This window comes from Dermochelys coriacea, chromosome 13, assembly GCF_009764565.3.
Source record: "Dermochelys coriacea isolate rDerCor1 chromosome 13, rDerCor1.pri.v4, whole genome shotgun sequence".
NCBI classification, from domain to species: Eukaryota; Metazoa; Chordata; order Testudines; family Dermochelyidae; genus Dermochelys; species Dermochelys coriacea.
The window spans coordinates 21,680,778-21,707,313 of NC_050080.1; the positions used below are offsets into that span (position 1 = coordinate 21,680,778).

Below are 26,536 nucleotides of genomic sequence, written 5' to 3' on the forward strand. Positions count from 1 at the left end.
ATATTGGAAAAGACGGGATTTTGTTACAAAGTTTTATTGAAAAAGATAACACCATCCACTACTTCTACCCAGGTTATCAGGAAATCAAAGAAATGCTCCTCAAAGAAAGTAGCAGCTCCCAAGCTCCTTCCTAGAGGAGCTAGTCTGCAGATGGATGTGAAGAGAGGACTGGCTGATTTTCAGGCACAACAGTGGTGTCTCTGGACAGTGGGACTAATTCTGCCTCTGAACCTTCACGTCCCTCCCACTTCTGTCACTTCCTGATACTAAGAGGTTGTGGGAGGGTGCTTTAGTGGGAAGGCTGGAATATTGCCATGTGACAGAGACCAGATGGAAGTGAGCGGGGACCAGGCGGCTGTCTGTTTCGTAGAGATTAAGGGAAAAAAGGGGCAAGAGAACTTTAGGCAAACTCACTCAGAGACAGAGAGGTACCTGCCTACAGAAGTGGAGCAGGGCCAGGATGGAGTGTACAAACATTGGAGGTACAGGATGAAGAGGACAGACGCACAGAGTAGCCTTGACTCTTAGTGAATACCATCTTGAGTGTCAGAATTGATGTATCTGCACTGATCTTTACAAGCAATTAGATTAGGATGGGGACTGCTCCCAAAATAATCTTCTTCAAAAAGAATATTTCACTGATGTATAAATTCCATCAAAAGACAAAATAAAATCAAGTCTCTCAAACTCACTCATGTTAAAAAAAAAAAAAAAAAAGCTAGAGGGTGGGATACTGGATTATTCTGAAGTAGCAGGATAAGAAATTATTTTGTTTGTAGGTCATAAAAGTCAATCTATATATGGGTGAACTGTAGCTGCGAGTCATTACTAATGGCTATTTGTTGGCTTGCCTGAAATGAGTTCAGTCATCTCATTCCAGTTCAGGTATGCATATCACTGAAACCAGTGTAGGCAGAGAGGCCATGGAAATTGAATTCCACTGGTTCCTAGATGTGATTTCCCAACCCTAATCAGCACCGGGACAGTTAAAGGAAGCGTAAACAACTATCACCTCTTCTGTGGACAGGCTGGTTTTAGACTCCAGTCCCTTTAATTCCGGCACCTACCAGCAGAGGAAAAAGATATTTTCCAAAATAGCTTGTATAAAAATTGCCCAACTCGACAGACTTGATAAATCCATCTTCCCTTCAGATCCCTTGGAGTAAGGAATTCTCCTTGATTCACAATGGTGTTTGGGGTTGTTGGTTCCCCTGCCTCATTCATTGGCTGGGAGGGGTAGAGAAGGCTGGTACACTATGAATTAGCATTAGTCTAAGAATGACTTGAAGCAAGCGGTTTTGGTTCAGGTGCTAAAAGGATCCTTGGAGGTTAGACTGAAAACTTTCACCACGTACATGTTATAGCTCAAGTAATTGTGGCAGTGAAGCCTTTTGTAACAGTCATTGTACCGCTTCAAAAAAACAAAAACAAAAACAAAAAACCCCCTACTTTACCTTAATAGGCATCAGATTAAGAGGGTTTACTGTAGCAGAAAGTTGGACATATACAGATTAGATCAGAAAGAAAACCTAGACCATAACATTTAGCAGTTATTCAAGATCTTTAAAGTGAACAAAGTGACTTGGTTATGGAAGGAGATAATTTACCAGCCGAACTGTAATCCCATTTATAAAAACTTTGCTCTAGGGAGGTTCTGGTTGGTTTTTAAAATGTTAAGAAGTGTATGTTACAAAGAAGAGATTCAGACAGCTTCCTACAAGTACAAAAGCAAGAAGGATCAGAAAGGCAGTGGCAGGTCCCCCATGCATCTTATGAAGCACCAGATGTATAAAGAGGAAGTGAGATGGGTAGCCGAGGGAGGGGGACTGGGATCTAGAACTCAAAATAGTTAGAATCTTTCTGCAGCCCCGAACAAGTCACCTAACTTTACATGCTTCAGTGTAACCAACTTTAAAATGGCAATAATGCTTCTGTACTTGCAGGCATTTTGAGAACTTTAGTTATTTATAAGACATTGAGTTCTTCAGGTAAAAATACTATAGAAATGCAAAGTTTGATCATGAAGTTAAAGTAATTATGAGACTGCACCATGTTTCTGGATTTCAATTATGGGGGATTAGCATGAAGAGAAGAGATGTACTTGGCAAGGAGAGTGGCTGCTGTTCTAGATGGGAAGGAGATGGTTTAAAAAAAATAACAATCACATCCAGGTATCACTGACCACACAGCCCAAAACAGAGGCAGGAGTGAGGGCAGAAAAGAGTAATCCGAAGAAAACAGTAGCATCAGAAGGAGGTGGAAGATGCAGGTGTTTTCCAGATCTCTGCATGTGGTTGGAGGTAAAACTGGAATTGATATACCCAACTGGCACTTCTAAAAGATGAAATATGGATTTGTGGATAAACTGGACTGGGATGAGCTTTCTGTGAGACCTATGATAAGTCCCTTAGTGCCTCAATTTCCCCAACTGTGGAATAGGCATAACAATTCCTACATCAGAGAGGCGCCGTAAGGCTTAGCTCATTAAATGTTTGTGATCCCCAGATGAAAAATACCATAGAAGTGCTTAAAAATTATTATAATTCATGAAACAGCCACTATATGCCCATTTTAAGACAGATTCTGATTGACCTTAAATTATCTGGGACTGGATAGCTCTCTGGATTTTAAGTGGGGAACCATGCCAATTTTTGCTCCATTAGAAACACTGGGGAAGATGAAAACAATGTTTGCTCAAGAAGAAAAAAAAACTAGATTGAAGAGAGTGGATTTTTATTTTCAAGCACTACTATGTCCCAAGGAAGAAAATAGTTTTAGAGCTGTTGAAGCAAATTTACTAGGCTTCTACTTGCTCAGTTAGAAGCAACATGCTTAAAAGGCTTTCTTTCAAGAGCAGCCTGAAGTGTGACCCTTAACCAATCGAGTTCGAAAGTATTTCTACAATGAACACTACTCCAGATTACCTCTAGCCCACAGCTAATAAAATCACATCCATACACAGGGATCAGGGAGGAACTGGCTGGCCTCAATGAAATGGGAAGACGCTCAGTATTTCTAAAGCCTATTAGACTCTTTTGCGGTCTAATTAGAATAATAATACAACACAGAACTATTCAGACCCATTTTATTTCTGCTCATCTCCAGTTCAGATTGGTTAGTTTAAAGGGGTCTGTTACATTCCAAGCGATGGTTGGGGTAGACATCTCAGTTCTCCCTTCCTTAAACTGGATCACAAGATGGAAGATTTCCACTTCACTGTGCAATAATTAAAAGTCAAAATAAATCATGAAATAAACTGTAAGGAGAACACAGAAAACCCCACACAGGAGCTAACAAGCCTCAGAATCAGAATAATGCTAACGACTGATGCTTCTTTTGAAACTCAAATCATCCATTTTCTAGAACCACTAGCACAGAAAGAATACAAAAAGAAACCAATGATAATTTCAGGATAAATGAGGTAGATTGGCAGAATAATCAAAATAGGAACTTCCTAAATTAATGAGCAGCTTTACAGTGCTCCCGAAGTGTTTTTATTTTTCTTAAGTGAAGACAAGGAAATCTAGCATCTCCAGTCTAAATCTCCCAACTATTCTCCAGCTGGAGACACACAGACTCCAAGAATCCTCTGCCTCTAGATTTCCTGTTCATTAAGCAGACCCAGCAGGTGACAGACAGTACTGACATGTATGAAAGATGGTCATGAACGGTGGGATATATTGGCTACAAGACATGGAGCTGAGTCTTGCTCTCCCTGAAAGCAGATTTTATCAGTGAATGTAATAGGAGCAGGATGAGACCTGTGGTCTTGTATCCTCCTAAAAACTCTAACATGGCCCCTGTAGTTAGAGTTCCAGCATCCCCAGGATTCTGCCCCGATCAGGTACAATGGGATAAAGGCAGATACCAGGTACTTTTGTGGCACAGGATTTTGATACGACACTGTCTTTTCAACAAGGGAAAATCCATAGAATCAGCACTCGTTATTCTTAGATTTTAAACCCCCTATATTTCCCATTGCTGTGCTTTACCAGTCATCCCGTCCCGTCCCCTCCCCATCCCCCTGGGATGGGCCACCCAGACTCTGAGGAACTACAACCAGTCACCAGGTCTTGCCTACACTGCACCCCAGTGAAGACTAAGAGGGTAAATTCTCCCTCACACTTTAAGGTGCCGTATAAACAAGGCCCTTCATTTTTGGGGTTCACTCTGTTTACAATTTCCTGCCAATATATTGGTGATTATTACAAAAATTAAAAAATGGGTGAAAATCTTTTTAATTGGCCAGAAATAAAGAAAGAACAGTGATCACTAATACCCACCCTTTGTGTGACTGAAGTCTCCAGGATACCAGAAGTTGAAGAAGTCAGCCTGAATTCAGATTACATTATTATTGGAATTTTAATAACCTGAACAAGCCTATAGCAGGTAGGTATTTAGCAAGAGGCAGTGGGAATGTAGCCAGTCCATAGAGAGGAAGGATGGCTTAGTGGTTAGGTCACTAGCCCAAGACTTAGGAGACCTGGGTTCAAAGTTCCTGCTTTACCACAAATGTCCTGTGTGACCTTGGGTAAGTCACTTAGTAAAATTATGTAAAAATACCTCCCTACTGTACGGGGATATTGTGAAGAGAGATGCATTCAAGATTGTGAGGTATTCAAATACTACAGGAATGAGTCCCATGGTCTGGATTCTGTCAAGGAGCCTAACAAATTTACATTAGGAAATATTTAGGGCTGTCAATCACAGTTAACTCACACGATTAACTCAAAAAAATTAATCATGATTAACTGCACTGTTAAACAATAGAATACCAATTGATGTTTATGAAATATTTTTAGATGTTTTCTATATTTTCAAATATATTGATTTCAATTACAACACAGAATACAAACTGTACAGTGCTCACTTTATATTTATTTTTCATTACAAATATTTGCACTGTAAAAAACTGAAGTTTTTTTTTTTTTTTTCAATTCACCTAATACAGTACTGTAGTGAAATCTCTATCATGGAAGTTGAATGTACAAATGTAGAATTATGTACAAAGAAATAACTGCATTCAAAAAAAACAAAAAATGATAAAAGGAGGTTCTCTGGGGACATTTTTTTAAATCCATGAAGTGTCAAATCTTTACCAGAATATTTAGTTCCTCCCCTCACCCCTGAAGTTATATTTCTCACCTCTGCGCTAAATGCAGCAAACAAGCACAGCAAGAACAATCATACCTGCTGAGAAACCAAGGGCCAGGCAGTGGTTTATGTAGGGTCACACGAGTGGAATTTTAGTTTAAATGTTGAAGGAAAATAGAATTTGGGGGATTAGTGGGACAATGAAAGACACTTATCCAATTCTGAGTTAGTACAATATCGGGCCAGTCAGACTTTGAAATGACCCCTTAATACAAAGCCAAAGCTTTAGCAAAGAACCTTTATTTCATTCTACACGGACAAAATATCTCAATACATACTAGGGACATTCTTCTCCATACAGGAAAAGGGGGAGAAAGACACACACGCAAACAGGAATACAAAGGAACTGCCAGGAGTCTTTGGAGTCGCGCTCACAGCCAGAATGACATGCAATAATTACAAGCACTTCCTCATCTACGTAAATTCTGCTCTTCAGTTTTCCAGAAGTGTTCCCCATGCAGAAGCTATTGCAACATCACAGCCATGTTTAGACTTCAGAGCAATCAGCCAACCGCAGGAGATAAGTGTCCCTTACTTCATAATCAAAAGCAAAATGGCCCAGTTAACCCTTCGGCTCCTGGATGACTGTGTAAAGTCCTTTATTTTTTAAATCAGAACTCTTGCAAGCTAAGTGCAGTGTAAACTGTCACTAGATGAAAAGGATTGCTTCTTGGTCATACACCTAAGATTTAGTGTAGTATCAGCTGGGACAACCTATATCAGGGACTATTACTATTTATTGACAACTGAGTATTTGGCACTGTACAAAATGTAGTGAGAGGAAGACAACTTTATGGACTGTATCCTATCCTTGTAGAGGCACAGACTTAATAGGAGTTTTCCGTCTTTATTCACTGGAATGTAACTGACTGCATACCTCATCATTAGAAAGGTGTGAAATGGCACAGTTCCTAGCATACAGTCAAATTTCCAAAAAGAGATTGAGAATCTGAAGAAAGTTTTGGTTTTAATGGTACTTCAACCAACAGGAAATCTGCTCTACTGTCAAGAATAATTACACTGCAACAGTGTTTGTATTAAACTAGAAAAATATTTTCACTTGCTGTCCGTACAGCATAAATATCTTAAATCGCTAACATTTTTGGACACACTAAAAAGATATTTGTAAAGCTTTCATTAAGCCCTGTGTCAGCAGCAGGGCCACGCTTGTGTCTCAACAGCGCCTCAAATAGTGCTCATATTCATACTAATGCAAGGCAAGGACATGTCAGATACCTCTGGATATCTTGGGCTTGATACAGAACAGGGTCTCCTCCAAATAAGAACTTCACTGAGGAACAAGAAAACATAGGGTGAAATCCAGAACACAGTGAAGTCAGTGACAAAACTAACTTCATTAGGGTCAGGATTTCACCCATAGTGTATACAGGGGAGCCTCTCTAGACTGAAACATACACAGCATTCCCAGTGAAGAGATGAGAGTGGTATATGATTATTTTTTCCACAAGTGTATTCGGAGACAGATGGGAAAGAGTTATAGGGGGTCATTTAACAATTCTGGTGGTTATGTCTGTTGTCCTTACAATCAAATCATGCAGTGAGCAGTTTGCATAAGCAGTGAGTTTTTAAACAATTTGGGTTGTGAATTTTAAGTTTTAGGACACTCCGAGCTTTGAGTGGCTGCCTTATGATGATCTTTATATAAAAATCAAAATTAAGTGCATGTGTATTTTAATGGTTTTCACATCCGCTGAATGCTCAGGAAAGATGACAGTTTGAAAGCTCTAGACACTGCAGTCATTTTACTTGTTTTGTACCTAGACTTACATCGGAGGAAGCAGCAGCACAAACCTCTCCTCCATTGCCCTGTCAATGTGTTTCAGACTGGACTGGACGGAACCGCTTCTAGGACTGAGAGCATACCTTCAGTGTTCTCTCCTGAAGGCAGGAAGTCATAGCTCACAACCATTCAGTCTAGCAAACTGCTGTTTATTCAACAGCATCAGAGGAGAAGTCTCTGAAAACAGCCGCAGTGATTTCTGAAACTCCAGAAGCCAGATCCTCTTAATATGTCAATAGAGTGTAGATGTATTTCTGTTAGGCCATTCGAAAGTTTTAAAGAAGTGTACCTATTTTTGTTTAAAGCTATACACTTCCTTCGGGAGATAAGAAGAGCTGCCTTAAGTCAGTTTTACTTCTTAACTTCAGATTGCTGTTTTGGAACAACCGCCACCAAGTATTAAGAGTCCAGGAAGGAGTAGATGGTGAGGTGTGGTACAGGTACAATAAAAAGGAATTTTTATATATTCTTAGAATATCAATAAGTGAAAAATTTTTGTGATGCACTTTTAAGATTATCTGAACATCCCATCTCAAAATAAAGTTCTCCCTGAATAAGAGACAAAGTGGGAGGCTGGATGACAGAATAAGTCATAACACTAACTTTCACTTGTGGAGATCTGGTTTCATCCCCCTTTGGTTATAAATGAGCTAAACCTAGTTTCTAAAGGACATTTGTCTACATCACATAATTTGGATGTCTATTCTATATATATATATATATATATATATATATATATATATATATATATATTTTTTTTTTTTAACGTGCTCTTCACCGTAGTATTTCAGCACCTGACTCTGCAGCATCTGAGCTCCTACTCTCTGCTCAAGAGAAATATTCATGATTGGAGTAACAAGTCAAGGGTGAGGTGCAGGCTTTTTCTTCACTGCCAAAAATGGTGTTTTTTAAACTCAATATAGCTATCTTGATATGAAAATGCACTTTCTTGCAGTGAAAACATAGCCAAAGATGAGTTTTCTAAAGCTAAACAATATTAATTCCTCACTTTACTAAGAAAAAAAGAATAACGCACCAAGACTAAAAACAAAAAGAAAGTATATTTACATTAAATAATGCTGTATTTATTATAGCCAGGAGTTCCCTAAAGGTTGCTCTCTCAATGGGCTATATATCTCAAAATCAGCCCTGTCATACAAAATTAATTTTGAATCAGAAATTATCCAGAAATGTCAATAGACATTGCATTTCCTGACATCCCCTCCCATTGTATCATCTGCCTCAGAGTAAACAAACAAGGAAATGTTTGACAACCATTATCCAAGGTTGATGCCCTTTAGAAACACCAACCTGGTTTCAGCAACTTCCCCCCCCCCCAATTAATTGCCGATAGAGCATCATTGCAAGTTGAGATTCAGACCACAGGACTTAGGAGATCACATAGCACTAATTCTAACAGCAGCAGCACTGTTCAAAGTAATATTTTGATTTTTCAAACCCTGCTTGTGTCCCTCCTCCAAAAATTTTTTTTTTAAACTGCTGTCTTCAGAACCAATTCCTGGCATGTGCCATTTTCAAATTCCTGATCTGTAATCAGATTTGGGAAGACAGAACAACAAAAATAAATAAATAAAAGAGAAACCTAAAAATCTCACAGAAGTATTGATCCATTTTTATATTTCCAACCACTACACCGATACCCTTGGGTGAGTTGGTGTGAATCTTTAATCTGCTTCAAAGTGAAGACTAACGAAAAAGGTTTTTCACCCTCACCTCGGGTGGCTCCTCCCAAGCAGTGACCTATCCTGGCTGCTCCTAGGTGCTTCCCCTCCCCAAGTGCTAGCTCCACAGCTCTCACTGGCTGGGAACTGAGGCCAATGGGAGCTGAGGGGGCAGCGCCTGTGGACAGAGGCAGCGCACAGAGCCGCCTGTCACGCCTCCTCCTAGGAGCAGCCGGGACAGGTCACAGCTCGCAGGAAGCTGCCCAAAGTGAGCGCCCCCTAGATCCGGCACTCCAAAACCCCTTCCGCGCCCAACCTGCTGCACCGAGCCCCCACCCGCGCTCAAATCCCTCCCTCTCAGTTAACCAGCATTTCTCACTTACCCGCACCCCCCCATTCCCGCAACATGCCAGATAAAGCAGCTTTTATGGTATATTGTTTTTTTTCTAACATGAAATTATTAATTGGTTTCTGCTGTATTTAAAAAGAATGAAAACTTCCTCAGAATAGTGAAACAATATTTCCACAGATGAACTGAGATTAAGCAATCAGGCTAGTGCACGAAAGAAAGATGTTCTAGCATGAAAAGGCACTACTAAAACTGTACTTACTAAATAAAACCAGCATGCTTATATCAGCTCCATTCAAAAGCTAAACACATTTGCCAAGTGCAAAATACTAGACACTTCTCCTTCCCACACTCATTACCCCAAGCTTTATAATGATCATTAAAAGTGAGATCCAAAAAGTTTTTCACCATCCTCCCTAAACGTTAACACTAGCTAAGACAGCTCACAAAGGAATCCTGGGATTAGTTATGGACGGCTTGATTTGGGGCTTGCTGTCTTTGGTTATGGCTAAAGCAATGGGCTCCTGGGCACTGGAATACCTCTAACTCTCTAGAATCCAGTGTAAAGAGAAAGGTAACAAGATAAAGAAAACCCCATATTTACAAAGAGAAAACAAATTTTTTAAAAAGCTAGCCTTGAATTTAGCAAAGAATGCGATCATTTAGTTTATCATGAACACAGTTGCACAAACATATTTCTCAAGAACAAGAAATCATTTTACAAGAAACAGTTCAGCTAATGTATTCTCCCAAAAGCAATCTATGTGAAATACAAGCCCTAGATGGATTATATCTATACTACATCAAGGCCTTGAAAATGCTCTTCCTTAGTGTCTGATGATTCTTTGTCATTCTAATGAAGTAAAGAGATGAGCTATGGACAAAATCCAAGAACAGATTAATTCATGGCTGATCCAATCAATCCTATGGATACTGAAAGCAACTCATTCAATCTCACAAAACAGCGTTATTGGGCAACAAAACTGGAGATGACATTCAATGTCAAGTGCAAATTTAAGCCATTGGAAAATATAATTCAACTATACTACAAACTGATGGGGTCCATAAATGGCTATATAGCCTAGCTTCTGGCAGTCAGAAGTTTAGGGACATCCAGAGCATAGGGTTGCATGGGGAACATCAATGACTAATAACTGGGTGTTCCTAAACCTCTGACTGCCAGCAGCTGGAACTATATGATGGGATGGTTCCCTCAATAATTCCATCTGAAGCATCTTGCACCAGCCATGGTTGGAAAACAGGATACTGGACTAGATGGACCATTAATCTGACCCAGTATGGTCATTCTTATGTTCTAATACACCGTGTACTGAACAGGTCAGTTTCAGTGTGAAGACAGCTCTGAGAAAAAGCTGATAGGTTCATGAGAAAGATAAATGCTGTTGAGTGTGTATGCTTTAAGATATATACATAGGGACACGTGTGGAGAAAATAGAGACACTTTTTAATTCATTGAAGGGAATGAGTGGAACAACAGATACTGGACATAGGAGGCACAATCTCAGAGGAGGTAGAGCTGTCACCTTTTCCCTCAACCACGCAGTCTGGGGTTGATGGACTGTTAGCAATACAAGTGTTTCAACTTGCAGGAGCAGCATACAGGGCAAGAAGAGAACCTAATAGGAGATCCAGTTCAGCACATCATCAAACAGAGGAAACTGCAGACAGGGGCCAAGCATTGTCACACCCCCATTAGCTACTTTCCCCCAGTGAGAGACAGTTAACACACAAAAAATGTCAAGCATTCCAATACTTGGGTATTGGCATGTTTCTTCTTTAGAGTTCATTTAAACAGAGCATATAAACCTACATGTACATTTAAGAGATTAGTGCCTACATGTAAGTATCTCAGGATGCAAACAACACAGCAAGATGCCAGTTAATTCTTTATAACTAACTATAACTTTATAACTAACTAGAATATTAAAAAAAAACATTTCTGCAGCTATAAAAACAAAAGATTGCATCTTTGATTTAAACATATTTTGATAAAACATAGCAAGCTGTCCTTAACAAAAGGCCATTCAGCACATACAACAGGGAGTATGACTAAGATGTGCCTCTGTGTCCTTTGAAGAAATTCCTGAGTGGTGATGGAGGCCGGCAAGGAAAAAGTCTGGAGAAGAGAAGACTCAGAGAGCACATAACCGTTTCAAGTACATAAAAGGTTGTTACAAGGAGGAGGGAGAAAATTTGTTCTCTTTAACCTTTGATAGGACAAAAAGCAATGGGCTTAAATTGCAGCAAGGGTGGTTCAGGTAGGGCATTAGGGCACATTTCCTAACTGTCATGGAGGCTGTGGAATCTCCATCATTGGAGATTTTTAAGAGCCGGTTAGAAAAACATCCGTCAGGGATGGTCTAGATAATACTTAGTGCTGCCATGAGTGCAGGGGACTGGACTAGATCAGCAGTTCTCTACCAGGGGTCCGAGGCCCCACTGGGGGCCGCAAGCAGGTTTCAGAGGGTCAGCAAAGTGGGTCCAGTGTTAGACTCACTGGGGTGCGGATCAGAAAGCTGAAGCCCTGCCACCCCAAGTCCCATCACCCGGGGCTAAAGCTGAAGCCTGAGCTTAGCAGGGACCCCTGTGGCATGGGGCCATGTGGAACTGCCCTGCTTGCTACCCCCCAATGCTGGCCCTGGCTTTTATATGCAAAAAAGACAGCTGTTGTGGCACAGAGGGGCCATGCAGTTTTTATAGCATGTTCAGGGAACCTCAGAAAGAAAAATGTTGAGAACCCTGGACTAGATGACCTCTCCATGTCCTTTGCAGTCCTACAATTCTAAAGAGAATGCACAACATTCTCAGAATGCATGCAACTCAGCTCTCCTCAGCAAAAAATATCCCAGACAGCTGGGGAGGTTGCTTTCCCCTGCTGGAGCAAACCAATTCAAGGATGACCACCAGCAAGCACCAGACACAGGGGAGTAGTGCTATCCCAACTCTGATTAGTATCTGTCTCCCCCTACTCTAAGGAATGATCACACTCACTTGGCTGGCCCAGGACAGGGCAACACTGGAGAAAGAAAACTTTCAGTTGTTTTAAAATAAATAAAATAAATACGTTCACACACTTGCAGCACATGCACAAGTGTACATGGACCTATTGTCTCTAGAGCTGTTTGCAGAGTGCGTGTAAGTTTCTGAATAGGATTTGCCCCTCTTCTTCCACTGAAATAAAATGCTTGAATACTTCAACTTCTACCTCCAGCTTACAGTCATTCATGAACAACTCTATAACAAAAGTACGTATTAGATGGGAAATACTAGTAAAAAAAGTGATTTGTTTTCATATTTAAGACATTTAACATGAATAAGGAAATGTTACAATAAGAGATATATCTCTTTACATCATCATTTTTAATAGTTTTAATTACATGCTGAATCTGCAGCAAAGGAGCAGGTGGCTTTTTACTCCCCATCTGGTGGTCGTTAACTCTGCCATACAAACCTTGGAGTAGGTCATTAATATTGCTCAATTCCTCCATTTTGTGTATGCTGCTCATGTTGTAATGAACCATAGTGTCACATGGATCTCTCCAAATAGCTCATTACTTCGAGTTTCCCAAAAGACTGCACTTGTCTAACCTGTAAACGTAACTTCCCAGGCAAGCTGGAACTGGAACATGCCCATCCCGACTATTTCATTTTACCTCTCTAATAAGGTATCCTACTCATACTTGCTATGGCTTTGCAACAGCACCAGTAGATGAAAGTATGCTGGATAGATGCTAGTCACATTCAGACTCTGAAACCCACTCCCCTCCCTAAGCTTCAGAGCCCAAACTCCAGCTCAAGTCTTTACATAGCTACTGTTAGCACAGTAGCACGAGCCCAAGTCTGTAGACCCAGGTTCTGAGACTCACTGCTTCAGTTTCTGCTTGCTATGTAGACATACCCTAACATTGTCAACAAGAGTGCCAAGTACTAGAAACTATGGTGGCAGCTGGTGTGATCTGAGAACCATAACACAAACTGGACGCGGACTGAGAATACATAAAACTTGTTCCACACAGGCTATTATTCTCCATTCAGTTGGAGTAACTTTCAGCTGACATTGGTCAGACTCAGAACAACCCACAAGTAGAGACTCCATAATTGAACATCAAGCCTCCAAACCATCCCACCTCCCATGCACATTGGTAGTCCATTATCTACACCCTCCTTATTTGGCATTTACGCAGTGTTAACTTTTGATTACTGCAAGATTAAGAGTACATGTACTTCTGTGTTCTCAAATTCTGCTTGCAGACATCAACAAGAAAAAACAGAAGCCATTCTCCTGCTACTTATGCAATACCAAGATAGTTTAAATTAAAAGATGTTACTCAACTATTTCTCTAACTATCTAAAAATCAAACTTCACTCACCTCCCAAACAGGAATGTATACTGAAGGAGATATGTCCCATCTCCACCTGCAACAGGTTTTTTTAGGCCACATCTTAAATATCTCTCAAACAAGAAACTGCAACCTTAGAGTAAGATGAACAACTGTTGCAATGCGTTTGACCCTTATTCAAATATTGAAATATAAAACCTGACCAAGAATGCATTTTTATGAAAGAAATCTTCAATATAAACCTTGCCAATATTTAGAGGGGGACAGGAAGAGAACCTAGTCCCATATGAACATATTAAAGTGAAATTTTAAAACAGAATTTTAAAAGTAATTGTTAAAAAAATTAAGGCCTATAGAAGTAGCAGCACAAGGAGAAAACCAGGTCCCAAACAGTCACCACCTAGCAGCTTCAGTTTTCATGCGTCAAGAGCAGCATTAGGCTGTAGAGCACAAGTAACAAATGTCAAGACATATAAAAAGCTACCTATACTTAGCGACTGCTAAATTCCCATTAATTATTTTGCTAACTTTTACCATGCAGCTGCACTTTAATGTACAGCTGATGTCTAATGAAAAATATTAAAAATATTCCACTACTCTTTCCTGGTGGTGTTTTACTCCGAACATTTGAACAGAAATGAGTTCTTAAAAGTCCCACATCTATACAAGGGCATAGTCCACCGGTACTTTAGGAAGTCTTAAGTGTTTAGACCTGGTCCACAGTGTCCTGGCAAACAGTGCTCATACAAGTAGTCTGAATGGGGTCTTAGACAGCTTTAGAGTAACTGGTTTTATACACAGCTTTATCCACAATGTAGATGAGGCCTAGAAATTCATTTACTCCTATGGTTCATTCCCTACCTCAAATTGCATAATCCTCCACTGGTGAAATTCCGAAATGGTTGCTGTGGAAGTTTATAAAACATTGCAAATCAAGGACTAGGACTTTAGCAAGCACAATACATAGCAACAGGGGACGAAGTAATTAGACACAGAGATCCTATTTCCATATAAACATCTTAAAGTAAGGCAAAAGTAGTACAGAAAATAAGAGATGTAGAAATAGTAGAATTGAAAAATAGTCTTAAATTCTTCCTGAAATCTTAGGTGCTCTTTAAATATTCGAGTGTTTTAAATGACACTAAATACTACAGCTGTCAAGATATAAAAACTCACACACACACACAATAAACCCTGACTATACAGAATATCTTTGGAGAGGACAGATGTGTGATCTAGATGATCCTTCTGGCCCTGAAATCTGACTCTAAAAGATGTTTTTACCAGGATGTGTAACAGAGATTAGTGGAGTTGGGTGTACACTATGCTTTCCTTGAGGAAGAAAATGATCTCTATTTACTGTTTTAAAGAAGTCAACTAAATGCAGAACCTATGAAGTTATTCGTAGGATAAAATTCCTCTCTTTAAACACAAGCACCCATCTACATGGACTTTGGTGATAAAATGCAGATTCACTCCTTCAGAGGGGCACCATGAAGCTCATTCGGCAAGCCATTCTCTCAGTGTACCAAAGGTAGTGTTTCAATAAGGCTGAACGTTATTTTTACAGCCAACTGTTGTAGACGTGACAGTTTAAAAAGCACACACACAAAACTGTACTAAAGCCATAATGGTAGCAGATTATGAGAATGCACAAGTGGGTTTACGGTTGGGATGACCAAAAAACATCAGCCAGGAATCTAAAAAAGATACTCACCAGGATCTGCCTGGGAAGCTAATTTTGGCCTTAAGAGAGATTGACAGGAACCCTTTAATACAACAACTTTCTATTGTCTTGGTACATTCCCCTCTTTATGCTGCAACTATCATATTGTCCACAGATTAGCACCTCCAACTTCAAAAAAGTATTTATATAATTTAACTAGATGCACAGATTTGTTTTTCTTGAAAAAGAGCTGTACACTGAAGCCCCATGACAAGTAACAATGACTGGCCTCGCTACGTCTCTCCCCATATCTGAGGCTGCACTGCCCCCATCCCACCAGAATAAGCATTTCAAACAGATTATGCTTTCCCCAAAGCTTTCCAAAGGCAAGAGGAAAGCACGTTCAATGCTGTCTGACCTCGTAATTCCTTTATGTTGGAAATTAGCTGTTTCCAACTTCACAGCAGTTGCCAGGACAAACTACATTTTCTCCGGCTAAACTGAACTGCTCTAGAGGCTGCTTTCAACTGAAAAAGCCATCAAGATTTAAGAAACAGATTAAACAAACGTTCTTCCAAATGAAGCTACAGTCTGAAATATAACATTAAGAGGTACTGTTCTGCAATTTGTTTTTGACAAGGGATAAAAACAGAAATACAATATTTTAATAGCTGATATTTGTGCTGTAAGATGATGGAAAAAATATTCTCCCTACATATTTGAGAGCTTACAGGTTTCTGTCAGTAGCAATGCTTTTCATTTAAGGTCTGTCCCTTCCCTGATCATCTTTGCTCATTCCAGATCCCATCTTCTCCCCTTCATTAGTTGTTAAAGATGACCTGCCAAGAGCTTAACAAAGAAAGAAGAATTTGGTTTGTGTCCTTTTTTGCTTCTTTGAGATATAAAAGGTCTAAAAGGCTGCTCACCCCATTTCACTTGTGATTGACTACCTTACCAATAATAGGAGAGTCAACTCTGGTCTCCACTGGTTTGGGTGATCTCTGAGAAAGATGTTTATTGTTAGCTATAACACAACTGTTTGATATTGAATATTATTGTCACCTGCAATAGTATGACTCGGAAGATGGTTTAACAAAACATTTTTAGCCAAAATTTTAGTCACTGGAGTTAAGTAGGTATTAACAAAAAAAATCCAAAAAAAGGTATTTAAAAGTCTGGCTAAATTCCCTTTCCGTCTCGATTGCTCAACTTTCTGTGATGTCACAATTCTGTAAATATTTAAGTCATCGTGGTATCTTTATAGCTCACACAGGACCTGAATTTCTCAATTTAAAAACACGGGCACGCATGCACACACCAAAGCCAACCAATACCTTTCAGGCATTCTTTATACATCATAATGCATCAAGAGGGCACAAGCACATTTCCCCCCTCCCCCCACTTTGCAAGTCACCTTTTCAAGGACACATGATCCTACAGGGTCACCAGTGAACAGGAACAGCAGCAGCTACAATTATTAGCAATTAAAAAAAAAACCTACGTGCATACAAACACCATCACTTGGGCCAGATTCTGATCTCAAAGTACTGTAAACCTGAATAGCACTGAAGTCAAAGGAATTATTCTGAATTTACGCCAGCCCAGGGAGTTTTACAAACACTATGCTAAGAAAGTGTTAAGATCAGTGGCTCTCCAACTTTTTTTTTTTTACTGGTGAACCCTTTCACATAGCAAGCCCCTAAGTGCGACCTCCATTATAAATTAAGAGCACGCTTTTATATATTTAACACCATTATAAATGCTGGAGGCAAAGTGAGATTTGGGGTGGAGGTTGACAGCTCATGACCCCCCATGTAATAACCTTGTGACCCTCTGAGGGGTCCCAACCCCCAGTTTGAGAACCCCTGCATTAGCTGCTATTGTTCACACCAGGGAATTTAAAAACAAAAATTCCTTACTAGAGCTACGACTAGTTCAGATGAACCAGTGATGGGAGCCCTAGAATGAGCAAGTCTCCCCTTGCCTGGCCAGATGAGGTTTTTAACTACTGTATCAATTAAATATGCTTTTCAGCAGTTTAACAGCTGTAAATGCTGGAAGCTACCAGAGGCATGTATGGTGGAAATTATTTTTAATAAAAGTTCCCTAGAGCAGACAATCAATAAGAGTCCAAGGACAACAACAAACGATTAATGCCATTCCCCTTCACAGATTTCATTGTAGTTGACAGAACCTACATTCTTCCACCTTTTTATTTGTCTTTTCCTAGCTCTTCTTGCTGTAAAGCAGCTTTACAAATATAACCCAGAATGCTGCTATCTTTTGGACTCTCCAATCGAACTGAAACAACATTAAGAGGAAACCCTCCTGAAGTTACCTTAATGGGGAATTCATTTTGAAATCTAATTATGATACTTGCTTAAATGCTGACATTGCCGAACAGGTTATAACCAACAGTCATGCGGGGGGGGGGGGGGGCATGGTTGAACATATTTGTCACGTGTCACTTGCCTGTGTTAGTCAAATCAAACAGGACACTCTAGAGGAGTAAGGCTGTAAACACTGAGTATGTAACAATATTCTCTTTCATATCTGGATAATTAAGACAGGACAAAATTCCTTAAAAAGATGTAGCTAAGAATATATATAACGCCATACCACTAAACAGCATTCTCCTCCTATCGTGTGGATTGTGGGACTTTCTTATAAAACTAGAAGTCACAAAGGCAGTTTAAGCCAATAAATATTTCTTAATGACTGCCTGCCAGCTCAAGCAGAATTGAAAGATAAGAAAAATCAGCAAGGATTTGTCCTCAATGTTTTCCAAGGTAGGATTATTTCTTATTTGAAATTGTCCCTTTCATAAAGGAAGAAGCCACCCGTATCTCAACACGGCCTCTCTCTTTAGTCAAGTAACAACAAAGGAGCAATGACAATTTACACCAGCTGAGGATCTGCCTCCAACATCACTTTCATTAACAGAACAGTGGCTTGATGCAAGGAGCTTGCATTATTTCAGCAGATATTGCTTTAACAAGCATTCTGGGAAGTCACTAATAGAAGAATTTGAGTCAATGAGATGTGAAATACTTGCTATAATTACATATCATTGCCATTTCTACTGACAGCGCAGCTCAAGAGGAGGCTGGAATTCAGTGGTCTATCCAACAAATAACTGAAGTTACAGTTGTGCTGTTTGGCTTGCTAAAGTTAAATCAAAATTTATGTTATAAATCCTTGATAAACTGGATGTCTAACTCAAATGTGAAGTCATGCACAGATCTGAAACTTTTCATAAAAGACATCTCAGCCGAGGAATGGGTTTTATGGGACATAAAATATGAGGTGGCCAACACTGCAGATAAACAGAAGTTACCTTATAGTGTTTTTTCCCCCCTCATTGCTACAATGTTAAGACTTATTTTATCAAAGCAGAAAGTCTGCGGGCCCATTAGTCCCTGACACAGACCTTTAATCATTTTAGGGAGTTTTGCTGGGACACAACAGAAACAAAATTGATTGAGCTTAATAGAAACATGTGTATCTCTGCTCTCCCAAAAGTCGTGCACCAAGTTTTAACCTGAAAGCTACCCACATATTCACCAGAACAATTAACACAACAGATTTCAACATCAATAATGAAACACTAGTTTTACTCAGCATACTGATGTTTAAAGGATATTACCAGGAGTAAATTTTTAAAATTTACATTTCACTAAATTTAATTTGCAGTTGATATTTCTGAGACATATGTTAGGAATAACCAGCTTGCTACAGTGTTTCATTTGTAACAAAGACTGCAGCATTCCTTACAGAACTATGCTACAGTATAAGTGCCAAACACTGCAATAATGCTATCGTAAACAACAGTGTTTGGGACCAATGTTGTGAGATACCATAGGTTTAAAAATAACTTGAGTTAATATTAAAAGTGCTTTTAAAAACCAAAGATAAGCAGTTTTCATCAAGTGTTGCAAGCAACCCCCAGTTGCTGCTGATCTGAATACAGGATCACTGTGGCCCTTATAAAAGTGCCTGCATTGTGAAAACATCTCAGTTAGGAATGATGGCACTGCAATTCTTACGTTTCTTAGGGCTCAGAACATGCCTTTATCACAAGAAGAGAGAAGGACATTTTCAGACAAGCAAGACAAATGTTTAAATGCTTTTAAAATGGTATTAAAATTGTGTCTTTTTAATGTCAGATGTTCTGGATTGTGATCCAAGACAGCGGACTACATCGTGCTCCCAGGGAGGTCAATGAGAGTTTTGCCTCTGAATCCAGTGAGTGGAAGAGAGGCCCCAGTATGAGACTTGGCTGCAAGTTTACTAGTTTTTACAGGTTCATTTACTGCTATGTAGTGCCTGCAACAACATTGCTTAGGTACATATAGAACTAAATTCCATAGGGAGTTCTGCTCTTCATTAAAAAAACTACACCTGCATGACATCCAACTAAGCAGAGTCACGTACAAGCTTATTCTTTAAGCTAACTATTAAGTACCTTATAATTTTCAGTCAATGGGATACCTAAAAATGGCTTTGAGAATCTTGGAGTTTTTCCATCTTTTTAAGTTAAGATCAAACTAGGTAAGTGTAACAACACCCACATATTTAGAGAACAGGAAATGGAGGCAGAGAGATTAAGTGACTTGCCAAAGGTAACTTTCTATTCCTGGCTCTGCCAGTGACTTAGCAAGCAGGAGTCCTGAGTGCTAGTCTATTCCTCTTAACAGGCCACAATTACTCCCCACTGTAGTTTAGAATATATTTTAATTTTAATACACTTGTTATTCACAAGTCTTCTGGAAGAGATTTAAGATTTTTCCTAATAATTACAAATATATTAAAATAGAGAGCAGGCTGACATTTCCTGAACTCATTACTATCCTGGCAACATTAGCAACACCCAACTGCTACCAGCGCTGAGTGCATCAAAAAAAAATTAATAAAATATCTTGTATAATCTTATTTTTCTAAGAAAAAAGTTAATTAATATACAAGTTTACGCCTTTCTGCTGAATCACGTTTTTCGCATGCCCAACTCTGTCAGCTTAAATGAAATGGGCATTTCATGCAAGATAGACCACCACATACTAAAGTGGCCTTTGAATTTCCATCACTTACAAAGCATTTGCTCAGCTCCAATTTAATTTAAATTTCCCTTTTCCATTTCTCACCCCTTTTCAAGTGGTCCCTCCACAACACAAAGCTGCCTCTAAGCTGCCATATTAATGCTCATGACAACACTACAAAACTGTCAATTTCTGACAAGATACTTGCTTTTCCACACTTTTGGCATTTTTAAAGTTAGCTATTAAAGGAAGCACTTCTCACTCAAGCACATTCAGCTTCTAAAAATAAGCTTCCACACAGCCAGACAATCAAAATTTGTGCTCAAGTCCAGTTAATATTTCACCGATTACTGAAGTGATGTTGGCCTTAAATCCCATCTTAAGATATTTAGTTAAATCAACAAAAGGGGAAATTCACTGAGGGGCCACATCTTAACAATTTTTATGCAAAACCACTATTAAAACTATTAAATTTTAATAGGAGTTCTGAACACAGAATAATAGGCAGGCAACACATGGTCTTATACTGCAGAAATAAAATTGTGGGTGTTGAACATCTTAGAAGCTCCATATCTAGTTTGTTCCTTTTACAATTACAAACAAAGATTTTTCTAATTGCTATGTTCTGCAAACACAAGAGGAGAATTGAAAGTGAAGATGGGTTCCTTCTGGCCCATTAGCAATAAGAGGCTCTTCAACTGGAACTTGGTTAACAATGCTATTGATTAAGCTAAAGCCAGAAAAGAATCCAGCTAGTTGTTCTTGCATACCTAGAATGTCTCTGTAGGCTAACAGGAGTAAAAAGTAGTAACATCTGTTGAGCAAGAACATTTTCATAAATGTACTTTAAGATATTTCCTACTAGGAAATAAAATTGTCTTTATACTGCAGTCAGATCTTGAGGATGGTTTTTTTAGCTCTTTTATAGCACTACTCATCTTTACATCTCAAAAGCATTTTACAAAGGAGGACAGTATTATCCCCATTCACAGATAATAAATACGCTTCAGGTTGGTGTTTTAAATAGCACACAACTTACAAGACTGTCAACTTAAAATGACTGTATTTTCCACTGAATGCATCCGATGAAGTGAGCTGTAGCTCACAAAAGCTTATGCTCAAATAAATGTTAGTCTGTAAGGTGCCACAAGTACTCCTTTTCTTTTTACACACACAGGAATCACTTCACCCACTTCTAAAACCAAAGATAGCAAATTCTTAACAGTGCACAACAACAACGGAAGACACTTCAGGTGAAGAAAAATACCATATCCTAATTAAATGGCAGGGGGAATTTGGGTAGTTACACAAAATGCAATTACCAAAGTTAGAATGGTTTGGGACATACTTGCTAGGAGTGGCATGGATTTTTAGTGATCAGAAATGGTCAGCATTTCCATTTTACACTTGACCTTGATTCTAGGACCCCTTGATGCTAACATCATGCTACTCTATCAATTTAACCCCTATTAAAAGATAATAGTGCCAAAAACTGAATCACCAACATCCTTGGACATTGGATATCTCCCATTAACTAGAGGATCCATACCCATCTAGCTTGGGTTGTAACATCTGAAGTGATTACATTACAGTGGTATAGTCATAGACATAAATTCCAAGTTTCCTGTCTTAATATGACTAAATTACAAGTGTTTAGCTACTGTATTACTGACAACCATCATAGAGTTCTTTGTTCCAACAGTAAGTATGTCTGCTTAATGCTTATATAGTATGTGGATTGAGTAGTCAATACCACATTGACTCTTTAAGGACTAAATACTTCCCTTCACTCTTTTAAGTGTAAATAGTTGGGGGCCCTAGGCTTCTGACCAGGCCCTGCCTCCTAACAACATAAAACAGCTCTATACAATCTCATTAAAGTACAAACCAATTTAAAGTGCTCAGAATAATGTATATGGGATTCTTTCTACCCATTTCTACTTCTTGCAACTAACTAGGATCCAAACAAGAAGTATAAAGTCCAGACTCCCATGGCCATGCCTAAAATGAAAACTGATATTTCTAATATCAACATGTGATAAAGTGAGAGGTACTACTATACAGTGGAAGCAAGAATGAAAGAACCTTAGAGTGAAGAGACAGCAGGTTCCTGAAGTAGATTCAGCTTTGGTGGCAAGGTCAGAAAGGACATGGCCTATCAACAGTGTTACTCCCTTAACAAGCCCAGCAAATGCAGCATTCAACACAGAAGATTTTGCCTTTCTGTTGCTTGAGAAAAACTACAATGAAGACTAATGACAGTCAAAGGAAGACTTGGAATCATGATAGGGAGGAAGAGTTCCATGACACCTTCATCGCTTGAAATTCATCAGGCATATCTGATTCTCCAGTTATATACATTTTGTCTGAGATATGTGGTACATGCTTACTTTAAATCTGTGTACTAGACTTCCTTCAGCAGTTGTGAGATGACAAGAAAAACCCACAGAGTCAGAAGGGTGTCAAGTGCTCTATGTCCCTAAACCACTCCTAATTGGGAACAATAAAAATAGTGTACAGCCACCTTAATATGGGGGGGGGGGGAGGAGGAAAAGAAACACTGTTAAGATTGTCCACTGGAAGTACGACTAGGGGAGTCAATTATTTCACATATCTAAATCAGCATATAAGTGGAGCTTTTTCCCCAGAAAAAACTTACCCTTTAGCAAATATTTCCTACACAGGGAGGTTATAAATATTTATAGACATACTTATAGTGAAGTAATTCTAAATATGCTTATTACAGTTCCAGGGAATGAAGTATCTTCCCCTCTTCCTTAAAATAAGTATTATTTTATCTGTAGAGGAGACTTTTAAATAGCATATTTGTATCTGCGCACTTCTGTTATATACACATTATATATATTATCTATAAAATGCATTTATGTGCATGAATATAAAAAGATGTGCTTACACAAATATTTTATATTTGTGAATATTTACATGTATAGCAGTTTGCAAAGCAATTAGGCATCAAACATATTGTCCAGAACAACAGTCCAATGATTTCAAATACCAAGAACCCAGCATAATAAAAACAGTATTATTGCAATGGGATTGGGAGGCAAGATGAAAACACCTTGATAAAAAGGTGGAGTGAACGCAAACACTTTTAGACAACTGGCACATCCTCCTTCCCCCCCCCCCCCGTCAACCTCCCATCCCCATTACTTAGGGGACAGACAGAGCTCTTCATGTAAACCCAGTCATTTGACAGTGACATATGCATGCAGAGGCAAATTGTACCTCCCCCTCACTCCCCTCCACTTTTAAGTATACCACCCACCAGCTTGGGAAAAAAACTGGAACCAATATGCCACCCAGCAGTATGCAAAAAATTGGTAGCCATTCTCCTAAATGCAATCACCTACAGGGATCCTACAACCTATTCCCCCAAAAATGAACAACCAACTTGCAAACTTTCTGAAGTGATGCTGGCTACCTTTCTGGAATTGCTTACACTTTTTTTTTTTTTAAAAAATGCAATTATTTAAATTAAAATTTTCTACCCAATAAGGTAAAGTTAAATCAATTAAACAGTAAAGAAAGAAATAAGCCTGGTCTTAAAATGGATGCAGCAGAATCTTTTAAAGAGCAACATGTTGCAACCACCTTTCATTTTAGGGGATGAGAGGAATTGATTGAAAGAAACAAAACTGAAGAGGAGAGAGAGGGGTGGGTGGAATAAAGGCTGCTCAGTGATTTATTTAACCTAAAAAACTTTGCCTTTCCCCTTCTCTGGGAGGGTATGTGGGTCGGGAGATGATGATTTCTCCCGTGTTTCTCTGCAGGAGGCTCCTGCTCGGCAGCTCAGGGTAGGAGGAGAAGGAAAGAAAGAGACACACACAGAAGAGAGAGGAGAGAGAAAAAGAAAATGGCGCAGAGACTAAGTCCTGACCGTCGACAAGGCGACTTTCCAGGGAGGAATCGGGGCCCAAAGAGGACCCCAGGAAACCCGGAGGGACCGGATCTGGGGCCTGCATTGCCCCCACTAGGAGAAGAGGGAGTCGGGTGGAGCCTAAGCCCCTCGGAAGCAGGAGCATTTGGCAGCTCGATGGGAACAATGGGGCCGGTGAGCGAGGAGACGGGACTTAGTCTCTGGGACGCCATGTCTGTCCTTTACCATCCTCAGTAACACAGAAGGGGGGGAGCGAAAAGGGGAGGTAAAGTGGGGTAAATCGCCCCCAAAAAGCCGGGGTGGGGGGCAGAGACTCACCGTTCGCTCGGAAATCCGCCTCGATCTGCAAGGACAAGTGGAAGCGAGTGAAAAAAAAAAAATCATGTAGGTTTTCAAAAACAGTAAAAGAGCCTGATCCAGGGGGCAGTTTTAAATGAAGAGGAAGGAAATCGACTCACCGTCCGTGTCCCACACAGACACGTATTGGGAGGGGTCCCCACCCCCCAACAAATCAAGGGCAGGGGGCGAAATTCAGACTTCTAGCGCCCCAAAGTTTTAACCTCCCCCCAACCTATTTTAAGTCCCCCCTCATGCCTATGTACCCGTTCTCTGGGGCACCCCTGCCCTGGTACCCCTTCCCCCGCATGAAAAAGGGGGGGCACATTCCCATCCTCTCTGGATCTGTCTTTTAAAGGGAAGGCAGGAGAAAAAAAATCCCCCCCGTGTGTGGCTTGGCTAGGATTCTTTTTTTTGGGGGGGGGAGGAGGTTACAGACCCTTTATGTGTCTATGGGGAAATCACCAATCACAGAGACTGGAGGAGCCCGCGGGGCAGTGATCAAGGCATCCCACCCTAAGCGTCCGAGGGCAAATAGGGAGGGGGAGCCAAGGGGGTTAGGGATCCAGAGGTGTGGGAGGGGAAGGGGCGCCCCCACTAAGGTGATAGGGGGGTGAGGTCACCCCGTGGCCCTAAAGGATACTGGGGGCCAGGGGCACCTCCAAGTGCCTGAGGGGATTTTGGGGGGCTGGAGGGCTCCACTGGGGCCCCAAGTGCCTGGGGGGGGGTGCGTGCGGGTCCCTCACCTGGGAGTCGTTGTGCAGCTGGTCCCCGCTCATGCCGGCTGGTGGGGAGGCCTACGCAGGAGCAGAGGCGCCTGGGAGCAGCGGAGTCTGAGGCCGAAGGGAGAGTGCAGCCCCCTCACTCAGCACAGCAGCCAGTTGTGTAACAGACTAAGTCCTCATTTCCCCTCAGTGCGCAGGCGCCGCTGCTTTTAAACCGGAGGAGGGGCTGACACGGGAGGGGGAGAAGGAGGAAAGGAGTGGGTTCCAATATTTGCATGCTCGACCTCGCCTTGTCCCCAGCTCCAATGAGAAGAGAGCTTCCATCCATATTAGCATTCGAGCCACGCCTCCTCCCGGCTCTCATAACTCCGGGTTAGATTTGCATGAGAGCCACGCCCACCACCCCTCCTCCTCTCCGCAATTTACGAAAAACGCCGGTTTGCTATTTGCGTACCTTGCGCTCTTCCCTCCTTTCCGAACGCCGGGTAAATTTACATATCCGGTCCCGCCCCTCCAACCCTCTCTCCAGTCACGAAGGAAAGGCCGGCGCTTATTTGCGTATACGGCCGCGCCTCCGCCGAGGGAGACTCCTGCCCGCGCGCGGTGGAAGGAACGAAAGCCCGTCCCAACGTGCGCGTAACGCTCATGCGCAAGAATTCCCCTGCAGGGGTGCTCGATTTGCATGTGGGGCCCCGCTCTTTCTCTGCAAGCCCGGCTGGCTGCTGACTGTCAGCTCTAGCTGAGGGTTGCATTACAAGGGTAGAGGAGCCAGGTGCCAAAGCTGGAGCGCAGTAGCAGGAGCAGCATCTTTATTTTCCGACCTGCCTCCCATACTGCTCTTCTCAGCTGCCTCTGACCCCAGTACACAGAATAAGGATCAAACAGCTGCTGGGATGATGGGGGCGGGAGGGAGAGATCAGGATGGGCAATACATGAGCCCGTCAAGCAGGCTGAGAGAAGGCTAGCAAGAAGTGAATGGGAGTGCGTCGGGTTGCACATATCCATCCCCTAAGGAAGCCAAGGAAATCTCCCATCCCCCCAACTTTCCCTCTAAATTAGCCCATTTCCTGGCGCAGGAAGGGTTCGATTGTAATCCTACTAATTGCTCATTTTCAAAGTCATCTTTTATAAATTAGATTGTAAACTCTCTGGTACAGGGACTGTGACTAACTGTGTGTTTGTATAACGCCTAGCCCACCACTTCAGCTGTTTGCTTGCTGCTGTGTTATGGTTTATTTAAGATTGTGGACTTTTTGGAGTATGGACAAGTCTTCCTATATTTTAGTAAACTCCAGGAGCAACTCTAGCATAGCATAAATAATTGTGATTGTTTTATTTTCTGAAATCTTTCTCCAAAATGTGGCTTCTTATATATTTTGGCCTTGGTTCTCCACTCTGTTACACTGGTTTTCCACCAGAGAAGCTCCACTGCAGTCAAATGAATAATGCTGATGTAGATTGGAGAATCAGGCACTGACACTTTCAATCTAAATCTGTGAAATGTTCAAAATCAAATTGTGAGATAATC

At 40.7% G+C, this 26,536-nt stretch overlaps 1 protein-coding gene across 2 annotated transcripts in view; it reads right to left on the bottom strand.

Moving 5' to 3' along the window:
- Positions 1 to 25,214, bottom strand: part of TOP1 (DNA topoisomerase I) — an 80,014-nt gene extending 54,800 nt beyond the window's left edge. For both annotated transcript variants that reach the window (XM_038369806.2, XM_043495674.1), the window contains exons 1-2: positions 25,030 to 25,214; positions 24,266 to 24,290 (exon numbers count right to left, since the gene is read on the bottom strand). In XM_038369806.2, coding sequence (XP_038225734.1) covers positions 24,266 to 24,290; positions 25,030 to 25,062 — 58 coding nt within the window. In that variant the 5' untranslated portion in view covers positions 25,063 to 25,214. The remainder of the gene's footprint in view (positions 1 to 24,265; positions 24,291 to 25,029) is intronic.
- Between the last annotated feature and the right edge of the window lie 1,322 nt (positions 25,215 to 26,536).